General features: G+C 46.6%; 1 protein-coding gene across 2 annotated transcripts; it reads left to right on the top strand.

Moving 5' to 3' along the window:
* The first annotated feature begins 565 nt into the window (after positions 1-565).
* On the top strand, positions 566-25855 carry LGMN (legumain). Of its 2 annotated transcripts, XM_015078913.3 has the most exons (13): positions 567-762; positions 11369-11466; positions 12711-12792; positions 14477-14562; positions 15855-15930; positions 16635-16697; positions 17483-17549; positions 18391-18509; positions 18596-18685; positions 20631-20831; positions 21917-22087; positions 24978-25045; positions 25314-25855. In XM_015078913.3, exons 1-13 carry the CDS (start codon positions 625-627, stop codon positions 25354-25356), a joined length of 1302 nt encoding a protein of 433 aa, XP_014934399.1. In that variant the 5' UTR covers positions 567-624; the 3' UTR covers positions 25357-25855. The 2 variants fall into 2 exon arrangements, with proteins under 2 accessions (XP_053080835.1, XP_014934399.1); XM_053224860.1 differs by lacking the exons at positions 21917-22087; positions 24978-25045 and having other exon boundaries at positions 566-762.

The raw sequence follows: 25855 nt of genomic DNA, 5'->3' as shown, positions 1-25855 counted from the left end.
ATACAGTGTGGTAGACATTCTTCTAATACAGTGAGTTTGGTGGTGGTGGTGAGTTTTATCTGCTGTATTCCAAGTTGTGATAAAAACTTTTTAAGTTTTTTTAATGTTTATTTATTTTTGAGAGAGAGAGAGAGAGACAGAGCGAGAGCAGGGGAAGAGCAGAGAGAGAGGGAGACACAGAATCCGAAGCAGGCTCCAGGCTCTGAGCTGTCAGCACAGAGCCCGACACGGGGCTCGAACTCATGAACCGCGAGATCATGACCTGAGCTGAAGTCAAATGCCTAACCGACTGAGCCACCCAGGCGCCCATGACAAAAACTTTTTAAAGAGTTTTCACAGTATTCTTTGGTTTATACCCATAACTTCAACCTGTAGTGAGGGAGATATGAATAGACCTTTTTGCCCTTAGGGAAAGGGGCCACAGAGCTAAAGATAAAATTCTGCTCAGTCATCATTTTTGTCCTTAGCCTGTTCTATCTGATGACTAACTGGTCTTATCTTTTTGACCCGTTTGCTGTGATATTTCCTCAGGGGCCAACAGTATTCTGTTTTTGTCATTCCTTTTTTGCTTGACTCTCTGCTTTTTTCTCCCCAGGTTCCTGCCGTTGAACTCTGAGGCACAGAATGATTTGGGAAGGAGCTGTGTTGCTCAGCGTGGTCCTGGGAATCGGTGCTGTTCCCATGGATGATCCCGAGGACGGGGGCAAGCACTGGGTGGTGATTGTCGCAGGTTCAAATGGCTGGTATAATTATAGGCACCAGGTAAGACCATGACTAATGCTTTTCTTTATGACCCTGGCATTCTGTAAACAATCCTGCACATTGTCAGTAGAACAGACTTTTTAAAAAGTCATTCACACTCCCAAAGGCTGGCTAAAGGGTGTGTGTTGGCCAAGGATGTGGAGAAATGGGGGGCTCGTAAAATGGTGCAGCCATTTTGGATCACTGGCAGTTCCCCAAAAGGTGGGACATCGAGTCGCCACATGACACAGCACTTCCATTCCTAGGTGTGCATCCAGAGAAACGAACACATATGTCCACACAGATGCTTGTACATGAATGTTCATGGCAGTATTGTTCATGCTGGTGAAAAAGTGGGAACAGTCCAAATGTCCATCAGCTGACGAGTGGATAAACAAATGTGGTACGTCCATACAAGGGGTATTATTTGGCCACAAAAAGGAATGAAGTACTGAAGCAGGCTTCAGCGTGGATGAACCGTAAAAACATGCTGAGTGAAAGAAGCCAGTCACAAAGGACCACATAGGATCCCACTGATATGAAAGGCCAGCATAGGGAAATCTGTAGAGATGGAAGGTTGACTGGTGGTTGCCAAGGTCTGGGTGGAGGGGGGAATGGGGAGTGACTCTGGGGTAATAAGAATGTTCTGGAATTCGAGAGGGTGCTGGTTATACAACTTTGTGAATATCCTGGATACCACTGGGTTGTATATTTTGTTTTGTTTTGTTTTTTTTAATGTTTATTTATTTTTAAGAGGGAGAGAGAGAACATGATCAGGGGAGGGGCAGAGAGAGAGGGAGACACAGAATCCGAAGCAGGCTCCAGGCTCTGAACTGTGAGCACAGAGCCCAACAGCGGGGCTTGAACCGGTGAACCAGGAGATCATGACCTGAGCCCAAGTCAGATGCTTAACCGACTGTGGCTCACCATGGGTTGTATACTTTATAAAGCTGACTTTTATGTGAATTAGAGTTCGGTAAAGTTGTTGCTTAAACCATCAGTTAATCTGTCAATTCTCAGAAACAGGATGCAGGGTGTGCTGGCTTCTCGTCTAAGAGAGCTTCCACAAGTGAACTCATCTCACCCCGTCGTCGTGGAGCAATGCATAGTAGGCCCAGTTCTTGTTTCCTCTTTGTGAATGAGAGGACTGAGGCATAGAAACTCAGTCCTCTACCCAGTGAGGCACTGATGGCAGGTGGTTGAGCCTGGATCAAACCTGGGCTGCCTAGCTCTGAACAGCGCTGTCTAGTAGGAGGGCCACATGTGTTGTGGTAAAATTTCTAGTAGCCACATTTTTTTTTTTAACGTTTATTTTTGAGAGAGAGAGAGAGCATGTGCATGCTGGAGGGCTAGAGAGACAGGGGGACAGAGGCTTGGACACGGGCCCTACACAGACAGCAGAGAGCCGATGTGGGGCTCGAACTCACGAACCGTGAGATCATGACCTGAGCCGAAGTCAGATGCTTAACCGACTGAGCCACCCGAGTGCCCCAACCACATTTTTGAGAAATAAAAAGAAACAGATGAAAGTAACTTTGCTACATCTTATTTATCCCAATATATGCAAACTATCATTTCACTGTAATCAATATAAAAAGTTAATGATGAGATATTTTACCTTTTTTTTTTTTTTTTACGCTATATCATCAAAATCTGGTATGCATTTACATTCACGATCTATGCAGTTTGGACGGGCCGTACTTGAAGTGTTCGGTTGCCCCAGGAGTTGCTGTACAGGACAGCGCAGGCCTGGAGTCTGTGCACCCACGGCCTGGGCAGCGCTGCTCGCGCGTTACCCTCCAGGGCTGTCTGTTTTCGTATCTGTTAGGCAGGGCATTGGTTTAGAAGACCTCCCTACCAGCTCCGGAACGTGATGATTATTGAATGACCTGTTTCGTGAATGTTTTTGTGTGTTTGCCGAACAAGAAATTTGGCTTGACTGAAACGTTGTTGTCATGGCAAGATGATCCCTTTTAACATCTTAGTACTTAACCACAGACCTGACCCATTTACGGAGGAGCAACCTGAGTACATGCCTGATCCATCTCTCAATTTTCTCCTCCCTCTCCCAGGCAGGAGAAAGATACGGTGTTAAATACAGGTCACCGATGGTGAACAGGCTGATTCATCAGTCAGCCTTTTTTTTTTTTTTTTTTTTAGTTTATTTATTTTGAGAGAGAGAGAGCACGCACACATGTGGGGAAGGAACAGAGAGAGAGAGGGGGAGAGAGAATCCCAGGCTCGAACTCATGCACCTTGAGATCATGACCAGAGCCGAAGTCAGACACTTAACCGACTGAGCCACCCAGGCGCCCCTTAAATGTTACTTATTTAATTTTGAGATAGAGAAAGACAGAGACAGAGGGAGAGGGAAATCAGAGGGAATCCCAAGCAGGCTGCATGCTATGGAGCCTGATGAGGGCCTTGAACTCCTGAACCATGAGATCATAACCTGAATCAAAATCAAGAGTCAGATGTTTAAAACCGACGGAGCCACCCAAGCACCCCTTGCCACGCTGGTTTTTGTACAACCCACTTAGAAAGAATATTATTGGTTAAACATTATTAAGTATAGGGTTCCAATGACCCTTTCCTCTGAGAAAACCCTTTCTGCTTTTTGTTGTTGTTGTTGTTGAAGGGTGCTAGTTTCCCCTGGTAAAATAATATCGAAACAGAATGAAGGGAAGCACTCGCTTCCCAAAAGAAAGAGTGAAAAACACTCATCCTTGAGTAAAGAGGACAGATGCCGAGCGGAGGAAACGCGAGCGCTGAGTCATCGCTGAACTCAGCACTTAGCACTACTGGCCTGGTTCTGTCCTCAGCCGCTGCCAACATTGGCCTTCTTGGCTTTGGAGACTAATCATTAAAAGAGCATTTGAAAGAACTTTCCTCCTAGAACCCACACAGACTTTTCAACCTATGTTTTGATGGAGGTTTACCTTCTTGGATTGACACAGCGCTTGTTCCCGCAAATTCCTTTTGTTGCGGAAGGACGGGGACACCAGGCACAATTTAAATAACTGCTGAGTGCTTTGCTGTGTGCGTGATGATGGTTATTTAAATCATATTTTATCTTGACAAACTGGGTTTCTCTGGTTTCCATTTTGGGGTGGGATTACTGGATGGCCTCGAGGGGGTTGGTCTGAGGCGAGGTGGGTGGAAGGTCTGCATCTGGTGCCCTCAGCCGGTTGTGGGGGAGAGGGGGGAGGTAAGGCCTCGCCAGGGCAAGTGCCTGCAGTGTCCGGGCGGAGGAGAGAGGGAGAGGTCCGGAAGTGCAAACAGCACTCGGGGACAGGCTTGTCAAGGGGAATGGAATGGGCCACTACAGGAGGAACTGGGGTTGGAGGAGGGTTTCTTTCAGGACAGGTCTGAGCATGTGGAGGAGGAAGACCTCAGGTGGAACTGTGGGGGCGGCTGTTGAAATAGATTGCTGGCGAAATTCACAGCCCCTTGGGGACTTTGGGGGTGACAGGAATTGAGAGGCACATGTGACCAGGTGTCACTCAAAGGATGGGGGTTGGGAGGGTTTGAGGCCATTGCTGGCAGTGGGGCTCCAAGGTTTGCCATGTGTTGGCAGACGCCCCCCCACTCTGCTGGTCTGGTCTGGATTTGGGTGGCGGCGGAGAGAAAGGGGGCCGCCACCTCCTCCTGGAAGCTTTAAGAGCATCTGTCCCAGGAGCTGGGAGGCAGATAGGCGGGTTTCAGTTGAGGCAGAGAGGGAGAAGGAGAAGCCTAGAACTCACTCTTCTTGTTGGAACTGGGAGAAAGACGTGTGATAGAGGGCCAAGTGACAGAGTCATCACGTTTCTAAAAGACCACCTTTAGGGGCACCTGGGTAGCCCAGTTGGTTAAGCATCGACTTCGGCTCAGATCATGATTTTGCGGTTTGTGAGTTCGAGCCCCACATTGGGCTCGGTGCTGACAGCTCAGAGATTGGAGCCTGCTTCAGATTCTGTGTCTCCTCTCTCTGCCCTTCCCCTGCTCATGCTCTGGCTCTCAAAAATAAATAAACATTAAAAAGTTAAAAAAAAAAACCACCAGTTTTCATTTTATAGATTTTAAAAAATGTTTTTATTACTTTTGAGAGAGAGAGCAAGCTCCACACTGTCAGCACAGAGCCCGACACAGGGCTCAAACCCACGAGCCATAAGATCATGACCTGAGCCGAAATCAGTTGGATGCTTAACTGACTGAACCATGCAGGAGCACTTGATTTTATAGATTTTAAAAAATGGGTGCAATCACCACTTTTTAAAACAGCTCTATGGAGGCATACCTTTACATGTCCTACAGTTCATCTGTTATAATTGTATACTTTCTGTGAGTTTCAGCAAATTTATACAGCCCTGCGAGCATGGCCACAGTCCATTTTTAGGATACTTTCATTATTCTAGAAAGTTCCCTCATGCCGGTTTGCTGTCAGTCCCTGCTCCCATCCCAGCCCCATGCAACCACTGCTCTCTGTCTCTATTTTCTTTTCTTTTCTTTTTTTTTTTCAACTTTACCACCCACTCCCCTGCCATCTCATTTTAAACCTCTGATTCTCCTCTGGAAAGTTCGAGTTGGTGGTGGGCTCAGTGAGGCAACTCTGCAGAGTCCCTGACCCAGGGACTGCCTCACCCAGGCAGCACACAGTATGTACCAGGAAGTGATAATATGCATACATCCGGCAATGAGCAGACCAGGAGGCGCCTCTCTCAGATCCTTACCTGGCTCGCAAGTGGACCCCTTTACACTGACCATGACCGGAATGTGCCAATTGAGTTTAACCTTTGTTCTAAAGCGGTGGTTCTCATTTGGCTCACAGCTGGCCTGAGGTGGCAGCATCACAGGCAGGCATTGTCGGACAGTGGCTTGCATCAGGGAATCACGGGATGCTTTACAGGCCTGTCGTCAGAACTCCTAACACAAGCTGTGAACCAAGCTGAGTCATGGCAGTGTCTGCTCAGTAGCCCAGAGGGCCTTGCCTTCTTTAGAGACTCTTGCTCAATACCGTCCTCACATACTGCTTTGTAGACTTTTCTGGTTTTCAGGGGAAAATAACATATGGGCCAGATAGTGCAAAGGAAGTAATTCAAGTGGCTTTTAGCACCATTTCTCAAGTATTTGACTTGGTTTAACCCTACTCTTACTTGTTTTGAGCAGCAGTCAATACTGAGTCTAACAAGGAGCCCCTTTAGGTTAACAAAGTTAGAGGCAACCAAGTACCTCTGGACCTCGGAGAGACCCATGACCTGACTGTGGGACTGCTTCTTGTGGAAGAAGGGCACAAGGCATGGTCGGGGTCAGGAGACCTGTGTTTGAATTGCCGAGTCTGTGCTGAGTCTGTCCCCATTTGCAAAATAGGGATGAAAGCATGTGCCTGCCAAGGTGGTGGTGAGGAGTCCAAATCGTGTAGGAGAGGTGTCAAAACAGGACACGCTGAACCTGCCCTTTCTAAAATACGTGGCTTTATTGAGGCATGTTGTACATATCACATGTGATTCACCCATTTCAAGTATATAATTCAATGATTTTTTTACAGTAAATTTACCAAGTTGTGCACACATCACCATAAATCAGTTTTAGAACATTTCCATCTACCCAGTTACATTCCCTCCAGCCCATTTGCAGCCCCAGCCCCCAGCCTCAGGCAATCACTGAAAATATACCTTCTGTCTCTATAAATTTGCCATTTCTGGACGTTTCATATCAGTGGAGCCATTTGACATGTAGTCTTCTGTTTCTGTGAACATAATGTTTTTGAGATGTATCTGTGTTGTAGCATGTGAGTACTTTGTTCCTTTTTATTGGCAAGGAATATTAAATAGTATGTATAGACCACGTTTTATCTGTCGTCTTACCAGTTGGTGGACATTTGAGTTGTTCCCATTTTTTGCCTATTATGTGCAGTGTTGCTAAGAACATTGGTCTGTAAATCTTGGCTGGATAAATGTTTTTGTTTCTCTTGGGCAGAAAGAATTGCTCGGTCATGTGGTAACTTTAAGTTCAACCTTTGAGAAACTGTTGAATCACTTTCCAAAATGGCGGCACCATTTTACATTCCCACAAGCAGTGAATGGAGGAGGTTCCTGGTTCCCACATCCTCACCAACACTTGTTATTGTCTGTTTAGCTGTGAATTGGTGTCTTGTGCTTTCAATTTACATTTCCCTAATAATTAATGATATTGAGCATCTTTTTATGTGCATTTTAGCCATTTGTGTATCTTAGGTGAAATGTTAATTCAAATCCTTTATCCACTTTTGATTGGGTTGATTGTCTTATCAATGTTCTTTGCATATTCTAGATGCAAATTCTCTATCAGATACCTGTTTTGTATATATTTTCTTTTACCCTGTTGCTTATCTTTTCATTTTCTTAATGGTGTCTTTTGAAGCATTCAAGTATTTAATTTTGCCGATGTCTAGCGTATTAATTTTTTTGGCTTATGGACCTTACTTTAGGTGTCATATCTACAACATCTTTGCAGTTTTAACTCAAGGTCCTGAAGATTTTGTCCTAAGTTATCTTCCAAAAGTCTTATTGTTGTAGCCCTTACATTTAAGCCTATGACCCATTTTGAGTTAATTTTTGTGAGTGGTGTGAAATGAAGGCCCAAGTTCATCTTCTTGTGTGGATTTCCATATGGTCCCAGCACCATTTGTTGAAAAGACTGTTCTGTCCCTGATGTACATTTGATCCTTGGAACAAATGCACAGATCCATTTATATGCAGATCTTTTTCAATAAATATGATACAGTACTATACAGGCATTTTCTCTTCCTTATGATTTGCTCAGTAACATTTTCTTTTCTGTAGCTTACTTTCTTGTAGGAATACAGTACATAATACATATAGTATGCGAAAGGAAGTAAAAGTCCTTCAACTTTTTCAAAATTGTTTTGGCTGTTCTTGGGTTTTTGCAATTTCCTATAAATTTTAGGATCATCTTGTTCACTTCTGCAAAAAAGCCTGCTGGTCATTTAAAAACATTTTTTAAATAGAATTAACTAAGTCTTCTCATCCATGAACATGAGGTGTTTCTCTGTTTATTTTGATCTTCTTTAATTTCCCTCAACATTTTCAGATTTTCAGTGTACCAGCCTGACACTTTTGTTAGAGTTATTCTTAAGTGTTTTTATTTTTATTTTTTTTTAATGAACGTGGCTTCTGACAAAAGGAATAAATAATAGGATGGTTGTCACCAAGGGGAGTGGGTGGGTATACCTGGTCACTTTCACTTTCATCATAAGAATAAGTTAAATCTGACATAATATTGGTTTGATTTTTTTTTAATGAAAAGGAAAGCAAAGAACTATCTATATGACCTGTGTGTGCAATTTAAAGAATAATAATAATAATAATAATAATAATAATAATAATGAATACCTGTATCAGACTAAAAAAACCAAAAAACAAAAAACATTACTAAGACCCTATGCCCTGTCTGATTCAGTCCCCCTCCCTTCCTGCCTGATGGCAAGCTCCTGAATTTTTTGTCAATCATTCCTTCACTTTGCTTTCTGGTTTTACCATATGTGTATTTAACGATAAACAACAAAATGTTTACTTTCGCCTATTTTGGCCTTTATATAACTGTAATCATAGTGAATGCATTTTTGTGTGACTTATTCTTGTTTGCATTATGTTCCTGAGATTCATCTGTTTGAAACATGGGTTGTATTCCTTCCTTCCATCCACCCATCCATCCATCCATCCATCCATCCATCGGAGCTTTATGGTATTCCATTATATGAGCATATGACAGTTTATTTTTTCCAGCTACTGATGGTCCTTTGGGTTATTTCTTTTTCCCTTTCTTTCTTTCTTCCTTTTTTTTTTCTTTTGCTATAAATAATCCTCTACTGCACAGGTTAGAGTTTTTTTAGGGTCTCGCTAGGAGCAGAATCCCTGGGTTGGAGGGAATGTGCTTCAGGTTGATTGGGTAATGGCAAGATATTCTCCGAAGTAGAATGCCAATCACACTAAACTTCCACCATCAGTGGATTAGTTTTCTAATGTTGCTATAACAAATCACTACGAGCTTAGTGGCTTAAAACAATGCACATTTATTATGTTACAGTTCTGGAGGTGAGAAACTTGAACGGGGGGTCTTACTACATTAAATCAAGATGTCAAAAGGTCTGTGTTCCTCTCTGGTGACTCTGAAGGAGGTGCCATGTTCTTACCTTTTCCAGCTTTTACGGGCTGTCCTCATTCTTTGGCTCATGGCCCCTTCCTCCATGTTCAAAGCCAGCAATGGCGCAATTGAGTCTTTTCTGACATTGTATCCCTGCAACACTGATTCACTGCCTCCTTCTTCTACACACAAGGACCCCTGTGACCACACTGGGCCCGCTGGAATAATTCAGGATAACCTCCCTATTTTAAGGTCAGCTGATGAGCCATCTTAAATCCGTCTGTTTTAATTCCCCTTTCTTAGGTAGTGCAACATGGTCACCAGTTCTGGGGATTAGGAGGTGGACATCTGTGGGGGCTATTTTCTTTCCTACGACTGTTAGTATTGAAGGTCTTCCTTGTTCCACAGAAACGGGGATTTAAACATTTTAGCAATTTGTATATGTATAAAATACTTATCTTAGTAACTATCTTAAAACAACCTGTTCAGATTTTCAGCTCCTCCCCCTCTCTGGGCTTCTCTAATTTTTCTGATTTCTCTGTTGTCCCTGCATGAAGCACCGTCAAGTTCTGGAGGCAGAGTGCCTGGGATATCTCGCTATGAGCTGGGTGACTTGAGTAGGTCACCTTACCTCCTTAAGCTCCAGATTCCTCTCCTATAAAGTAGGGATCATTACCTTAGTCACGTAGCATTGCTATGAGAGTCACATGAGGTGGCACCTAGAAAGTCTCAGCACGGTGCCTGACACGTACTAGAAAGTCAGTAAATGTATGAGCTTTTGTTATGTATTGATTCAGTCACCCATTCATGCAACAGCTCCGGAGTGCCAGACCCTGGACTCACTCGCCCCACATTCAGAACTGTGTATTTAACACCCATCGCTAGCTGTGAAGTCCATTTGTTGTGAGGCATCTACACCGCCGGGTTTTAATGCTCGATAAGCTTTATTGCCGTGCTACATACTGTGTAGAATGTGATGTGTACTGAAGGTCCAGTTCCTAGAGCTCCCTTCCTCAGAGGGGCAGAGAGCTGGGCTCACTATGCTCTTCATGTGTGTCTATTTGTTCGTGAAAGACACACAGGAGCAGAAAGTGAGAGAAGTTTTTCCTCACTGACCTCAAATGATTCCCAGGTTCCGGAGTGGACCACGTGTCATCTGAAAAAGGAAGCAAAGAATGTCTTCACCCTTTTATGGACAAGGAATCACGTTAACAGAGTTTTTCTTTAAGCCCTAATGTTGTCACTCTTGCTATTTTTTTTTTTTTTTTTTAACTAAAGAGTACATTTCCTCCTTTCAATACCTGAGCTGACCTTCTGAGTTTTCAATTCCCTGAACAGCGACGATGGCAGCCAAAATTACTTGAATTGGAAGAATCCTGTCTGATCCAAAACTAAGTTTTTAATCTGTGGTTCATCATTCTGTTTTTCAGACCTAATTCTTTGCTTTTGGGAGACTTTTATGTGGTGTGGAAAAATGAAAGTAAATTCTTCAAGACTTTTTAAGGCCCTTGTTATCCATAGTGGTGGTGCTGTGCGTGTGTGTGTGTGTAACCCACATATATGCCAGCTACCAGGTGAATGAGAGTTTGGATAATGGGTGTGAGGTAGGGAGTTAAAGAAAAATTTTTTTTAATGTTTATTTATTTTTGGGAGAGAGACAGAGACAGAGCACGGGCAGGGGAGGGGCAGAAAGAGAGGGATCACAGAATCTGAGGCAGGCTCCAGGCTCTGAGCTGTGAGCACAGAGCCCAATGCAGGGCTTGAACCCACAGACCGCAAGATCATGACCTGAGCCGAAGTTGGACGCTTAATGGATTGAGCCACCCAGGTGTCACCTCCCTTAAAAAAAAGTTTTTTTTTTTTAATGTTGGAGGTGGGGAGTTTTAAAAATTGAGTTAAGGGGTGCCTGGGTGGCTCAATCGGTTAAGCATCCGACTTCAGCTCAGGTCATGATCTCATGGTTTGTGGGTTCAAGTCCCACAGTGGGCTCTGTGCTGACAGCTGGGAGCCTGGAGCCTGCTTCAGATTCTGTGTCTCCCTCTCTCTCTTGCCCCTCCCCTGCTCACGCTCTGTCTCTCTCAAAAATAAATGAAAACATTTCAAAAAATTAAAAATTGAATTGAAAAAAGACTAATGTATATGGTTTAAAATAATTGATTTTTAATTTTTTTGATTTTATTTATTTTTTGAAAGAGACAGAGTGTGCGAGCAGGGAAGGGGCAGAGAGAGAGGGAGAGAACCCCAAGCAGGCTCTGTACTGTCAGCGCAGAGCCTGACCTGGGGCTCTAACTCATGAACCATAAGATCCTGGCCTGAACCAAAACCAAGAGTCAGATACTTAACCGACTGAGCTACCCAGGCTCCCCTAAAATAAGTTAAATACTCGAACAATAAGGAGTGATTTATAACATGTGTTCCATGAGAAAGAACCGTGTTGCTCCTTAGAACTCCAAAATTGACCTCCTTCTGGGCAGAATCTAAAACTTGACAAAATCCTTTCTCCCAGGCGGATGCATGCCACGCCTACCAGATTGTTCACAGAAACGGGATTCCTGATGAACAGATCATTGTGATGATGTATGATGACATTGCCAACTCTGAAGAGTAAGTAGGGAGTGTTTTTGAACTTGGTGATGAATTCGGGATATTTTTTTTAAAAAATGCATACCCGCTCAAAGGAATCTTTAGAATTAATATTAGAATATAAACGTTAGAACGTGCACAGACTGGCAGATGGAATCCCACAGGGCTGCTTCATGTAGAGCTTTGAACACAACTGTGGGTGGGGGGGCACCCCGGCAGTGTCAGTTGGCATAGGAGCTGCTGAAGGGTGTTTGGGGCTGGTGGCTTTGGGAGAGTTTAAAGTGTAAGTTCCTTCTTGGGACACCTGGGTGGCTCTGTCGATTAAGCATCTGACTTCAGCCCAGGTCATGATCTCACAGTTTGTGGGTTCGAGCCCCATGTCGGGCGCTGTGCTGACAGCTTGGAGTCCGGAGCCTGCTTTGGATTCTGTGTCTCCCTCTCTCTCTGCCCCTCCCCCGCTTGCACTTTTCTCTCTCTCTCTCTTTCTCTCTCAAATAAAACATCAAGAAAAGAATTAAAAAAAAAAAGTGTAGGTTCCTTCTCAGCTTGGAGAACTCACCATTGGGCTCTGCAGTGCTCATTCCCGACCTCCGAGCAGGGGCAGGCAGCACAGAGGGGTTGCCTCGGTGGCCCTGTGCGCAGGAGACTCTTATTTGTAGGCTGGATCCTACTGCCCTTCTTTCCGTGCTAATTTGCTTTTATTGTTTGTTGAATTCAGCTTTACAAATAGTCGTCTCATGCCTGCTTATCTGCCGTCTTGAGATCAGGAGCAGCATTATGGCTACTAAACTGCACTGGTGCTAGTCTCCCCCACTCCTTGTTTTCCCTGCTGTGGCCAAGGACGGCTGATCACACGACAGCACAGAATCCATTCTGAGCTTTCTCGCCTGAGCTCTTGTATTAAAGTCTTGTCTTCCGTCCCATCTGTTTCTGTAAAGAGTTTTGCTCTGAGACATCTCTCGCTCGGGTCTTGCCCCCAGAAGGCTGTACGGTTCCCGCAGGAGGCCAGCCACACCTGTCATTTTCAGGACAGCCCTTCACTGCTCCCACCAAGAACCGGAGAACTGTGGGCTGCCTGAGATCCCCAGGCTCTAAAGTCACTAGCACGTTGGCGGGCGGCTGTGCGGGTGATGAGAAATGTCTCTGACAAACGTGGTCACTCACTGTTTTTGTGCGTAACGGGGGCATAATTTTGAAGACAGATTTCAGAGCCATATCACACCACGTGCTTCAAATGTGTCCCTCGGTTTCTTTGTTTTCTTCAGCAACCCCACGCCAGGAATCGTGATCAACAGACCCAATGGCTCGGACGTGTACGCAGGGGTCCTGAAGGACTACACTGGCGAGGTGAGCGGTGCGAGGTTGGAGCCAGCAGGGCTTGTGTTCATTTCAGTGACAGTATGCCCCTCGTTCTCGCATTTCCGGGATCAGAACCTCACGACACTGATTTCTGGGCGGTGCTTCGTGTTGGTATTAAGATTTGCACTTGAGTAATTTCTGAGAGTTTTGAAAGAAAGCTGAGGAAAGAAAAGGAAAAAAGCTAGAAGTAAGTTGTAGTCTACTGATCTTTAGTTTCTAGTCTTTTTTTTGGTAAGTTATTTATTTTGAGAGAGAAAGAGAGCGTGCGTGCGTGAGTGGGGGAGGGGCCGAGAGAGAGGGAGAGAGAGAGAGAATCGCAAAGCAGACTCCACGCTGTCAGCACAGAGCCTGATGTGGGGTTTGAACTTACAAACCTTGAGATCGTGACCTGAGCCGAAATCAAGAATCAGGCGTTTAACCAACTGAGCCACCGAGGTGCCCCATCTAGTCTTCTACTTTAAGCCTGATAATGGATTTCCTTCAACAATACCTGATTTTCTTGAGATCTTAGCAGAGATCCTTGCTGCTAATCTGATTATAGAGCTGTGCTCTTTTCTGAAAATGGATTTTCTCAGCACCAGCCCTGGTGCAAAGAAAGCATGACTGGATTTTGCTGAGATAGTTTTTCATTGTAATTGTGTATCACTTATGAATTATATCACTCCCGATTGAATTCTGTCCCTCCCAATTGATTGAGGCTTTATCAATTGACACATTTTTGAAGATACCATAATGACTGCCACCGCATGGTTTTCCGGATTGTAGAGGGATCTCTTAGGAACTAATATTCCTGGTAATAAAGGAGCATCTATCTGAAATTCAGCAATTCTTTCAATTTTTTTTTTAAATTCCAGCACAGTTGAATTGAACACATCATGCTTGTAACATAGATGGTCTCATTTTTATGAAATTGTTTTTATATAGTGTGATAAACAAATACCTGGAATCTTAGTGGTAGGGGGTAGGATTTTTGGTGATTTTTTTTTCCCCCTTTGTACTTTTCTGTATTCTTTATTTTTATTTTTATCTTTTATTTTAGAGAGAGCATGTACAGGAGAGGGGGGCAGAGGGAGAGAGAAAGAATCTTGAGCAGGCTCCACACTCAGCACAGAGCCCGACTTGGGGCTTGATCCCATGATCGTGACCTGAGCTGAAATCAGGAGGCAGATGCTTAACCGACTGAGCCACCCAGGTGCCCCTGTATTGCTTTTTTAAACGATCAGGCATCAGCATTATAAAATCTTTAAGGACATCAAGTGTCCTTGGGATTTGACCTCCTAGGCAGCAAGCTGGATGCAAAGGGAGGCCCAGTGCTGGTGCTTCTCCTCCCTTTCTGCTGTGCCTCTGAGGTGCTTTGCTCTTCCCTGGCTGTGTGTCCCTACCTACCAGCATCTTTGGGTTTCCGCACATGGACTCTGGGATGTTTAGGAAGGAAAGGCGGGCTTGCTGAGTTGCCATCAGCCAAAGGCAAGATGATATTTGAGAAGAGGTCATGCACAGGCCCCAGAAACACTGGCCTTGCTTTGGGTCTACCTTGGTTCCAAAGTGTTTGCTCTTAAACCTTGAGCCTCAGAGATCTGTGGACCACTGGCTCAGGTCTGCTACAGACTCAGCAAATGCTCTGATTGAGAATGACACCTATGTCTGATTTTGACTTCCAAATTCTTTGTAGGATGTGACCCCAGAAAATTTCCTTGCTGTGTTAAGAGGTGATGAAGAAGCAGTGAAGGGCAAAGGATCTGGAAAGGTCTTGAAGAGGTAATGTCTGTTTTATAAAGGCTCCCACACTTTCCTAATGACTTGGCCCCCAAATAGGTGTTGTTCTTTGCTCCCGTCCTGTTTACTCATGAGAAGTAACAGAGCGGGAGCTTTGTCCTGACTTACGACAGGCCGCACGGAAGTGATGGCTTCACTGGGGAGTGTATTTCTCTACTGAATTAACCCTAGGAGCCAGGGTCCTTCATTATCATTAATGAAATGTTCTCTGTCACTTGAAGTGACTGCTTTTTGTTGTCCACGATCCTAGGGCTGGTATTTTTCACTGCCAGCACAAAACACTGAGACAGGCGGGAAGCCCTGCAGCTGTTCAGGTTGTAGGGTCTGGCCTTCCAGTTCTGTGCTGTGTTCGAGGTCAGCCCAGTGGGGGAGAGGCGTACATGCGTATACACAGCTCTCACCTTCGTCCTGGGGAAAACCACCCCACTGCTTGCTGCCGGCCCTGGGTGACCGTGACCGATGGCTTGTTAGCATCTCTTGATGTAGCACTTTAAGTGATGTCAGGGACTTCAGTAACATGCCCTCAGACTCTCTCAGATCCTTGGCAAATGGTGCTGTTCCTTTCATGCCAGAAGGGAACAGTGGGCACAAGGATGGGCAGGTGGGTCGGGCACACAGTGGGCAGACTGTGTGCAGGCTGAGGGGCCTGGAAGGGAAGAAGTCTGAGCTGAAGGACTGTGTTCAGCTGTGTGTGCTGACCTCCTTCCCTCATCTTAGGGCAATCTGGTTGGAGAGTATGGCCGCTGGCATGAGGCCCGATTGCCAAAGGACTTCAATGTTTGAAAAAAAAAATTTTTTTTTCAATATTTATTCATTTTTGAGAGAGACACACACACACACACTGAGTATGAGCGGGAAAGGCACAGAGAAAGAGGGAGACACAGAATCCTAAGCAGGCTCCAGGCTCTGAGCTGTCAGCACAGAGCCTGACGTGGGGCTTGAACCCACAAACCTTGAGATCATGACTTGAGCCAAAGTCAGATGCTCAACTGACTGAGCCGCCAGGCGCCCCAAGGACCTCACTGTTTGAATCATACCTGATCCATAAGCCAAGCCACCCGGCAGATGTCTCCTCCCGGACTGTAACTCACAGCTCTGAGGCTCTGGGATGTGCCTTGTGGTTCAGGATCACCCTCAGCAGGAGCAGAGGGCACCACCCAACAGTAGACCGTAGTCCTGGAGTATCTTCTTACTTTTTTGATGGAGCAACTTTTCAGAGAAGTCAAAGTGAAATAGTGGAAATTTTGACCTTGTGTGTCCCGCTCTCTCGGCAGCGGCCCCCGGGATCATGTGTTCGTTTACTTCACCGATCATGGAGCTACTGGAATACTGGTGTTTCCTAATGACGACGTGAGTTTTCCTTAAAATTATAAATACAAAGTAGGAGACTAGCAAACAAAACCTTGGCATTGACATGAAACCTGGGATGTGTGTTTCTCATGTCCTGCCAGGGTTGGTTTCTGTGTGTGGCAGGTGAGTGTGGGGGACATGCGTAGCGGCTTGAAATCTGTCTGGCAAGTTTTGCCTACATTTGTCTTCGTATCTGAGCCTTAGTAAAAGGTCTCCAGACCTGGGTGCATTGCAGTAGAGGCGGTAATAGAACACGGTCTCTGAACGCTTCAGACAAAGTGATGGGAGAGAGAGCACATTCTTGTCCCCTTTTTATTTTTTTTCTTTTAATATTTATTTATTTTTGAGAGAGACAGAGAGACAGCATTAGCGGGGGAGGGGCAGAGACAGAGGGAGACAGAATCCGAAGCAGGCTCCAGGCTCCGAGCTGTCAGCACAGCCCGACGCAGGGCTCGAACCCACGAAGTGTGAGATCATGACCTGAGCTGAAGTCGGATGCTTAACCGACTGAGCCACCCAGGCGCCCCTCTCTTCCCCTTTTTAAATATTTGAATAAAACACATGAGATGCCACTTTGGGATAGTGCTGTTCACCGTGATTCTTTCTAAGGACCGGTAAATAACAATTTACAAAGCATCATTAGGACTTTTTTAGGGGGGTTCTCTGGAGATGTTGGTCTGAATGTCCGTATTCTTACGTTTCAGCTTCACGTAAAGGATCTGAATAAGACCATCCAGTACATGTACAAACACAAAATGTACCAAAAGGTAACGTCAGCGCTTGGGGCAGCCTGCGGGGAGGAGTACGAGGAAGGCAGTAGACACAGAACCTGCCGTATACTGTGACTGCCCCAGCCCCAAATGGCTGTTATCTGGGGAGTCTCCTTGGGATCGGTCTTGACCGCTGGTTTCCCGGGATTAAACTGTTGTAATTCTAGGGCTTTAGCTGTTAGATCAGGATCACTGGAGCTCTTGTTAAAACAAAGTGTGGACCCCACCTCCAGAGTCTGACTTGGAGGCCTGGGGAGAGGCTTGAGAACTTGCCTTTCTGAATTGACATGGATACTGATGGTCCAGGGACCACTTTGAAGACCACTGTTCTAGCAGCGACCTCAACTGGGAGCAGCCGGGGAGGAAAACGCCATCGTCTTATTTTCACGTTGGCCGTCGCTCGCCCTTGTAGCACCCTTTATAGAAACTGACCAGCTCAAGCGTGCACGTGATAGAAATGTGGAAAGGGCCTGCCGCACCGTCTCCCTGAACTGGACGGTGGAACAGTTTTCCTTAGCATTATCTATGGCACCATTTGCTCTGCACCATTTCATCTAATGGATCATTTTTGTCTGTTAGCGATGAATAGGTTTGAGTCCTTCCGGTTTGTATGACAGCAGGTTCTGTAGCCTCCAGCAGCAGCCTCTCACGGCAGAGATCTCTCCCAGAAGCAAGAGTTAAAAGACCCTTAAGGATGGGACAGGAATGTGAGCAGAGCCCACATTTGTGAGAGGTCCGTGCCTGGCCAGGGTGTGAGGTCATGTGTCTCTTTCACCTCACAGATGGTGTTCTACATCGAAGCCTGTGAGTCTGGGTCCATGATGCGCCACCTGCCCTCCGACATCAATGGTACGTGGTGGTCGTGCTGGCCTCTGAGCCAGGCTGGGTGGGCAGGTTGCTCAGTGGCGCAGTTGGTCATTGATTCTGCTGACGTGAAGAACCTGGCGATGTGTATGAGCAGGGGCTTAGGGCAGCCTGGTGCACAGAAGCGGGGGTGAGGGGTTTACTGTGGGCAGGAATAAAGAATAAATAAAGAATGTGATGTGAGCTTCATGGTGCTCTTCCAGGTTCTAGTAAAGCTACTTAAGTCCAAGATCACATAGCCTTTGGACCAGCTTCGGTCCCTTTGTGATGCACTGCTTGCCGGCCATCTGATCTTGGGCAGTTGACTTACCCTCTTTGGCCCTCAGTTACCCCCGTCTGTGAAATGGGGATGAAGATGCTGTCTGTTGGGAGAGTTGCATTTTAAGTGATACCACTTGCCCAGCACGATTTTGAGCCCATAGCAGCTGGGTAGTAAACGGTAGCTATTGTGTATATTCAAAGTGTTCGTTTGTTTGGTAAATGTTAGCTTTCTCCAGAAATGAAATTAGGTACATGTTCAAGTTTCCAGAGCTATTGAAATGGTTCAGATTATTCTAGAATCGCTTAACATCCTAACAAGCACGTGGGTGCTTATTACCGCCGGCTGCGTCCGTCAGCCAGCTTCTCTGTCTTCCCCATTTCATCTTAGGCAGTTGCTGTAAACAAGTGAGCAGGGCTGGGTACGGCCGTGTCTCTCTGTCCTGCCCGTGCTGTTGGCAGGTGACGAGCTCTGATCACACCGGGCGGGAGGAAGAGGCTCACGCATCGGGTGGGAGCCACGGCAGAGAGGAGAACATAATCAAAAGATGTCTTTAACTCCTACTAGTTTACGCGACCACGGCTGCCAACCCCACCGAGTCGTCCTATGCCTGTTACTATGATGAGAAGAGGTCCACGTACCTGGGGGACTGGTACAGCGTCAACTGGATGGAGGACTCGGATGTGGTGAGTCCCGAGGGTCCGGCCGTCCAGCTGAGGCTGAGCCGTCAGCTCTGACTTGTCAGAGGACTTCAACGTTTGCATCTTTGCAGGAGGACTTGACCAAAGAGACCCTCCACAAGCAGTACCAGCTGGTGAAATCCCACACCAACACCAGCCACGTCATGCAGTATGGAAACAAGGTGAGAAGGGCAGCCTGGCCCCCGTGGATTCCCGAGCCTCAGGCTGACTCGCCTGGAACGTCGATCTCTTGGCGAAGAGAGATGGGGACCCAGGGGAGAAATGGCCAAGGTGGCGATGTCCCTGCCTCTCAGAGCCAACTGCATCCTGGGCCCCGGGCCCGGGCTCTGGAGTCGGACCTTACCAGGCTCAAACTCGCAGAGTTGTGAGATTCAGGGTGAGCTCCTTAGCTTCACTGAATCTCCCTTTCCTCCTTGGTCAGAGCCTCAGTGTACAATTAAAGAAGGTCGTGCACCCAAAGCACTGAACAGGGCTGGCACACACTAAGAGGTCCCTGGATTGAAAGCTTCTGCCTCCTAGGACCCCACATCCTGCATGTTGCACCTGTTACTTTCACCCTTTGGCTAGAACTTAGGGACTTCCGCTCCCCCCTCCCCCTCCCCGCCACTGCCCAGAAGGGACCTAGGTGGTTAAATGGGTAAGATGATCAGGGCTGCCTAGACAGAGGTCACAGCAGCTGTCTGCTGAAGGCTTGGGCCTTACGTGCCACCACGGGCAGGCGTGGGGGGGGGGGCAGCCCTTGGGATGCGCAGAGGAGGAGGGGGTCTGTGTACCTCTCCATGTGACCAGACACCACTCCCCAAGCGGCCTGCCGCCATCTGAGTGCTCGCCAGCTGAGACCCGTTCCTCTGATCCAAGCATGGGCCTTCTAGAAAAACTTGTGAGCTGGTCAGGCCAGCTGCCTTCAGCTCGTCCCGCACAGAGAGTGGACTGGGGCCTGGAGGCCACGAGACAGGCCTTCAGGATGCCACGGGCCTGGCCGGGCTTCTGAGTGGGGGTTCCGGAGCGGGGAGCAGAGAGAAGGCAAGGGGGGAGGTGACTTGGACGAGGCAGGGTCAGACGTGGCACCGCCCTGGCCGTGTGGGGGGTTCACGGGGGAGAGGGCACCCAGCCACAGCTCCTTGTCCCTGGCTTCCTGTTCACTTTGTGATTTCCTCGGCGCTGGCCCTTCCTGGTCTTGGTCGAAGAGGTATGATGGATCTTTGCCAAATGTTACATGTTTCTGCATATTTATTTTTTTGTCTTAGAACTTTTTTAGAGTATTGTTGCTTGGTTTAGGAACAAGAATACTTGTAGCATTTCTCTCCCTCTGATTGGGATCCAGTCTGGAGTGACCTGTGCAGGCAAACAGAGTCTGGCCATCGTGCTTGTTTGGCCCCGACTGTCAGCCGGACCCTCTGTGGCTTTAGCTCTGTCCATCTCAGTGGACCCAGGCCTCAGCTGCAACCTGAATGGACGCTTCGCACTTTCCTATTCCTGGTCTCTAGGAACAGGCAGGTTAACATGGATAGGGGAGCACAACCCAAGTCGTCACTGGTTGAAACGACTCTGGCCCCAGCTCTGCATGACTGTGGAGTAAGGATCGTCTATATATGAAATAATTAGCAATTCTCTTCCAAAGGATGCTGGATTTTTATTTTATTTTATTTTATTTTATTTTATTTTATTATTATTTTTTTTTAATGTTTATTTTTGAGAGAGAGAGTGAAAATGGGGGAGGGGCAGAGACAGAGAGGGAGACACAGAATCCAAAGCAGGCTCTAGGCTCTGAGCTGTCAGCACAGAGCCCGACGCGGGGCTCAAACCCACAAGGCATGAGATCATGACCGGAGCCAAAGTCGGACGCTTAACTGACTGAGCCACTCAGGTGCCCCTAGATGCTGGGTATTTTTGAAGTTCATCATCGGTGGATTTCAGGAGCTCAAATGTGTTGCGTTGCTCACTGCTGAAGGCCAAGCCTCTGTTTTCCGGCTGCGACTGTGGCTGTTCGGTGGTCCTGAAACCACGTGGTGTGAACTGTGAGCCTCCCACGGAGAGGCGGGACCCAGGGTATGTGTGGCACCTCCACTCTTCCCACTCAGACTGGTTCTCTCCCTCTCTCCTCAGTCGATCTCTTCCATGAAGGTGATGCAGTTTCAGGGTATGAAACACAAAGCCAGTTCTTCCATCTCCCTGCCTCCGGTCAAGAACCTTGACCTCACCCCAAGCCCTGAGGTGCCCCTCACCATCATGAAAAGGAAGCTGATGAGCACCAATGATCTTCAGGAGTCCAGGAAGCTCGTGGAGAAGATCCACAGGCATCTGGACGTAAGTAGTGGTTAAAGGAACCATCTCCGGATACTGCTCCCAGCCTCACCGGGCAGCATGTATGAACTTGGTCTCTGCCTCCTGACAGTTATCCAGCATTGTTGGAGCCAGGTGACAGCACTCTGGGGCCACTCCGCCTGGCACATGGGGGTATGTGGGAAAGGAGACTAGTCTGTGCTCTGTGTAACAGAGGAGTGAGCAGCGGCTGTCCTCATCTTCATTGTTCATTAGTAAGCTGACCTTGACCTCTTTTTCTGTCCTGTATCCTGCCAAGAAGTCACGGCATGTGAGTGTTTCCCTTTTATACCTAGTTGCTTAGAAGACATTTTTATTTTGCTACTTGAACACTAGATTAAAAAAATTTTTTTAATGTTTATTTATTTTTGAGAGAGAGAGACAGAGTGTGAGCAGGGGAGGGGCAGAGAGAGAGGCAGACACAGAATCCAAAGCAGGCTCCAGGCTCCGAGCTGTCAGCACAGAGCCTGATGTGGGACTTGAACCCCCAGACCATGAGATCATGACCTGAGCCAAAGTCGGATGCTCAACCCACTGAGCCACCCAGGAGCCCCTGAACACTGAGATTTTAAAAATATTAACTGATTTAGAAATAGCAGTAATAAACTCATTTTGTGCGAAGGTATTTTTTTTTATTCATCATTTGGGAAGGAAACGATGCCCTGCTTTGTGCCCCTCTATCTGTCTGGTGGTTTCTGGAAGAGGCAAAGTGCCTGTGAACACACTGCACCGTTTGTGGGACAACAGTCTACTTTGACACAATTTCTACGTCCCCCTCCTCTTCTCAGAGTGGGCCATGCCTGCTCTTCAGGTATTTAGATTTAAATGTTAACGTTGTGCGAGAAGACATCGGAAAGGTAGGGTATTTCTAAAGGCTTCTAGCTGTTCCAGAAGCCTTGCGTGCACAACCTCTTGCCTTCTGTAGGATGCCTCTGTTGGCATCTCTTTCGACATCCTGGGTTAGAAGTTGCACGAAGAGAAGCCTTTAAATGGGCTCCTAACCTGATCCAGGGTTCCAGGAGAGACTGCGTTAAGTAAGGTACATTTTGAAAAGATGTGTTTCTTCACAGGCTAGGCATGTCATCGAGAAGTCAGTGCAAAAGATCGTCTCCTTGATTGCGAGGTCCGGTGCTGAGGCGGAGGGGCTGCTGTCTGAGAGAGCCGAGCTCACGGCGCACGACTGCTACCGGGCAGCCGTGTCTCACTTCCGCACACACTGCTTCAACTGGCACTCACCCACGGTAAGCCCGGACCCCCGCTGGCTGCTACACCCTGCCTCCCCTGGGTCAACTTAGCCTTTCCCTGTGTCTTCAACCCCTAAAGCTAAATTAAGGTTGTCCACTAGAAATCACGTGGGATGCATTGCCTTGTAGAAGGTTCCATCCAGGCTGAGGAAACAATGGACTCATTCAGAGGCCTTTGATGGGGACAAGAGGAGGAAGTTCAGCCAAATTCACTGACCATAAATCCTGGCCCCAGACACACTCAGTTGTTTTGTGGGTAGGAGCTTACCAGTCATGACTCAACTCCCATTTATATTTGACTGAAGGCGCATTCCTTCTCTGTACACTTGTGCTGTCCCGGCCAAACACCGGTCACATAGGCTTTCTCCCTTTCGGGTCTGTTCTGACCCCTCCCCAAGCCTTATTGTTGGAGTCAGGTGCTGGCCCGTGGAGGACAAGGTAACAAGCTTCTGCAGATTGTAGAACGTCAGGTGGGAAGCTGCCTGTGGTCAGCGCTACGTGATGCTGGGATCCTCCTACGGAAGGGGGGCAGCAGACCGGCCCACGGGCCAGATCCTACCCGCAGCCCGTTTTTATAAATGGTTATATTGGAACACAGCCCTGCTCTGATTGTGGCATCGTGTCTATGGCTGCATTCACACTGCAGCAGAATCGAGTAGTTCATACAGCCCACAAAGCCTGAAATATTTCCAATCCGGCCCTTTACAGAAAAAGTTCGCCGACTTCTGCTTTAGAGCTGTGCTCTTTGGTACAGTAATTGCCAGCCTCGTATGGCTACTTACATTTCAACTTAAATGAATTAAATTAATTCAACCGCAGTGAGATGTAACGCTTAGTTTCTCAGTGGGATCGGCCACATTTCAGTTGTACAGTTGCCACAGGCGGCCAGCGGCTGCTGAACTGGAGAATTTTGTAGAACATTTCAGTCCTCGTAGAAAGCTTTGTCAGGCCGTGACGGGCACACCTGGTCATGCTTGAATGCTTCCAGCGATAGAGTCCTTGGCATTTCGGATGTAGCTCTCCATTACTTGGAAGCTCTCGATTTTATTTTTTCATTTATTTACCTTTGTAAAGGAAGTATTTTTCTTACCTATTAAATGATTAAAAATGTCCCCCTCATTTAATAAATGCACTGTCTCCTGGTGGTGTCACTCTTTTTAAAAAATTTTTTTTTATATACGTATTTTTAATGCTGATGAATTTTTATGAAAGACACAAACACAGCCAGGTGAGAAATGAGCAAAGGAGCTAAATAAAAACTTCACAAAGAAAGATACCCAAATAGCCACACACACGACAAAACAGGCGCAGTCCCTCATTATTCATCAGGGAAATGCAAACAAACAAACAAAACAAAACATGAAAAAGGCAAATCTAACAGAATGGCTAAAATGAAAAAGACAGAAAACGATGACTCCCGGTCATGACGAGGTGCGAATGGAAGTCTCATTCATTGCTGTTGGGAGTGGAAATTGGTCACCGTCTGTGGAAAACTGGTACCATTTATGGTAGATTTGCAGTTAGGCCTGCTCTATAACCCAGCAATCCCACTCCTGAGTATATGCTGAACAGAAGTGTCCACACTTCTGTACTACGAGTCAAGTACAAGTATATTCCTAATAGCACTATTCGAAATAGCCAAATACTAGAACAGACATGTCCCTCAATTGTAGCACTGATTAAAAAAAAAAAACAAACAAAAAAAAACAGCACTGACAAATGTGGTATATTCGTATAATGAAATACTGTACAACCGTGAAAATGAACAAGCTCCTGCAACATACCACATGGATGAACCTCACAAATACAATACTGAGCAAAAGACACGGACCCAAAAATGTATATACAGCATCACTCCATTTACATAAAATTCAAAAACAGGCAAAATGAATCTTTGGTGTTGGTAATTACTGCTTACCTTTGGGGAAGAGTACAATTAATGACTGGGAAGGACCTTCTAGGAGGTTCTCGGGTTCCTAGGATGATGGACCATCTGTGGTGGTTATACACATATATTCACTTTTTCAAATTTCACTGAGCTATGCCCTTGATTTGTACACCTTCCTGCTTATATGTAATACTTTTTAACTTTACTAAAAATAAATGTATTACAAGTTTGTAGAAATTTTACTTCTCAAGATCCATTCTTAATTTTTTTTTTTTAAACGTTTATTCACTATCGAGAGACAGAGAGAGACAGAGTGTGAGCAGGGGAGGGGCAGAGAGAGAGGGAGACATAGAATCTGAAACAGGCTCCAGGCTCCCAGCTGTCAGCACAGCTGTTCAGCGGGGCCTGAACCCACGAACTGTGAGATCATGACCTGAGCCGAAGTCGGACGCTTAACCAACTGAGCCCTGGTGGTGTTACTCTTTTGTGCTCTGGAATCACACCAAATGAGTCTGCTCCTTCTTCCCCATGAGAGTTCTCAGATTCTCCTGAAGGTTTTTCAAGATAAACATCCCGGTTATTTCAGTCTTACCTGTTGCGTGCCATCCAGTTTGGTATCCACTCCCCATCCATCTCTCATCAGTGCGTCCCTCCCAGAATGAGGTTCCCAGAACCAAAAGCCAGGTGGGCGGGGTGGTAATAGAAGGGAGCAGGGCCATGTGGACTCTTCAGTCAGGAGGCCTGGCGTGGCACCGAGAACGCTCCGGGAGGCTCGCCAGCCCTCAGGCAGGGCTGCATTTTTCACAGGAGAGGGAGCCCATGAATCTTCTCCAGATTACCGAAAAGTGGAGGGGGGCATCCATGAGCTGAAGAAGCTCAAGAGGCACAGATCGAGGTGCTTTACCCCCAAAACCACAACAGTGGGATATTCCCAGGTTAGAAGTTGCTTGTGTGGTGGTGATGGTGTTTGACGATGTCTTTTTTGGTGTTTTCCTCTAGTATGAGTATGCTTTGAGACATCTGTACGTGCTGGTCAACCTTTGTGAAAAACCTTATCCGATTGACAGGTGAGCCAGCCCTGGGCCTTGCGGGGTCAGTGTCAGTCCAAAAGCAGAAGCAAGCAGCATTGCTAAACCTTTTCTGCAAGTGGACACTTTGACTTCTGCCAGCCACCCCCTCTCACGGGAGAGGAATCCAAAACTGATGCATCCTCCGTGAGATAATTGTTGGGTGGGTCCATCATAAAGGATGACCTGTTCCAGGTTGGCTTAGGTTTGTGTTAATTTTCTTCAGAGTTGACATGGGTCACCAACTTCTTCTTCCTGTTTTGCACAGAATAAAATTGTCCATGGACAAGGTGTGCCTTCATTACTACTGAAACACTGCCTTCCTGACGGGTTTCCACGTGGGAACACTGCCGCTCAGAACGCGTGCTAATCCGGGCAGAAGAGGTAGAACAAGAGGGAGGCCAGCCTCCCAGGCCCTCCTGGGGAGCACGGACATTCCCCGGGCCACCCTCTAGGCCTTGCACAGAGACCTGCTCACCGCTGCCTACTTCCCCAGCCTCCTGCAGGTCCCGTGTGATGCTCCGATAAAACCACAGATTGGTGTGGGGAAAGCTCTGTTGAGTATAATTGCTTCTTGGGAGGTGTTTGTGCTCATTGGTTTGAAGGAGCAGGAAGTTCACTGGGGCCTCTGTAGCCAGTGAAAGTCTGTTCTGCGGAATTTGAAGCAGGTAGGGTGATTTTATCGAAGAGGGATGTATGCCCCAAATGGAAAACTATTTTTAGGAAATCTCATGATTTTTGATTGCTTTTGTATCTTATTTATCAATAATGGGCAAATCTCAAAAAATAAAATTTTATAATGGAATCTGA

This window comes from Acinonyx jubatus, chromosome B3 (assembly GCF_027475565.1).
Source record: "Acinonyx jubatus isolate Ajub_Pintada_27869175 chromosome B3, VMU_Ajub_asm_v1.0, whole genome shotgun sequence".
Classification (NCBI taxonomy): domain Eukaryota; kingdom Metazoa; phylum Chordata; class Mammalia; order Carnivora; family Felidae; genus Acinonyx; species Acinonyx jubatus.
This window is presented reverse-complemented; position numbering and strand designations above follow the sequence as displayed.

Excerpts from the sequence above, each read along its gene's own strand:
- LGMN (XM_015078913.3), top strand. The coding sequence starts at position 625 with ATGATTTGGGAAGGAGCTGTGTTGCTCAGCGTGGTCCTGGGAATCGGT. Across the intron at positions 15,931-16,634 it reads TGGTGTTTCCTAATGACGAC|CTTCACGTAAAGGATCTGAA; the intron begins GTGAGTTTTCCT and ends CTTACGTTTCAG. Across the intron at positions 20,832-21,916 it reads AGATCCACAGGCATCTGGAC|GCTAGGCATGTCATCGAGAA; the intron begins GTAAGTAGTGGT and ends GTTTCTTCACAG.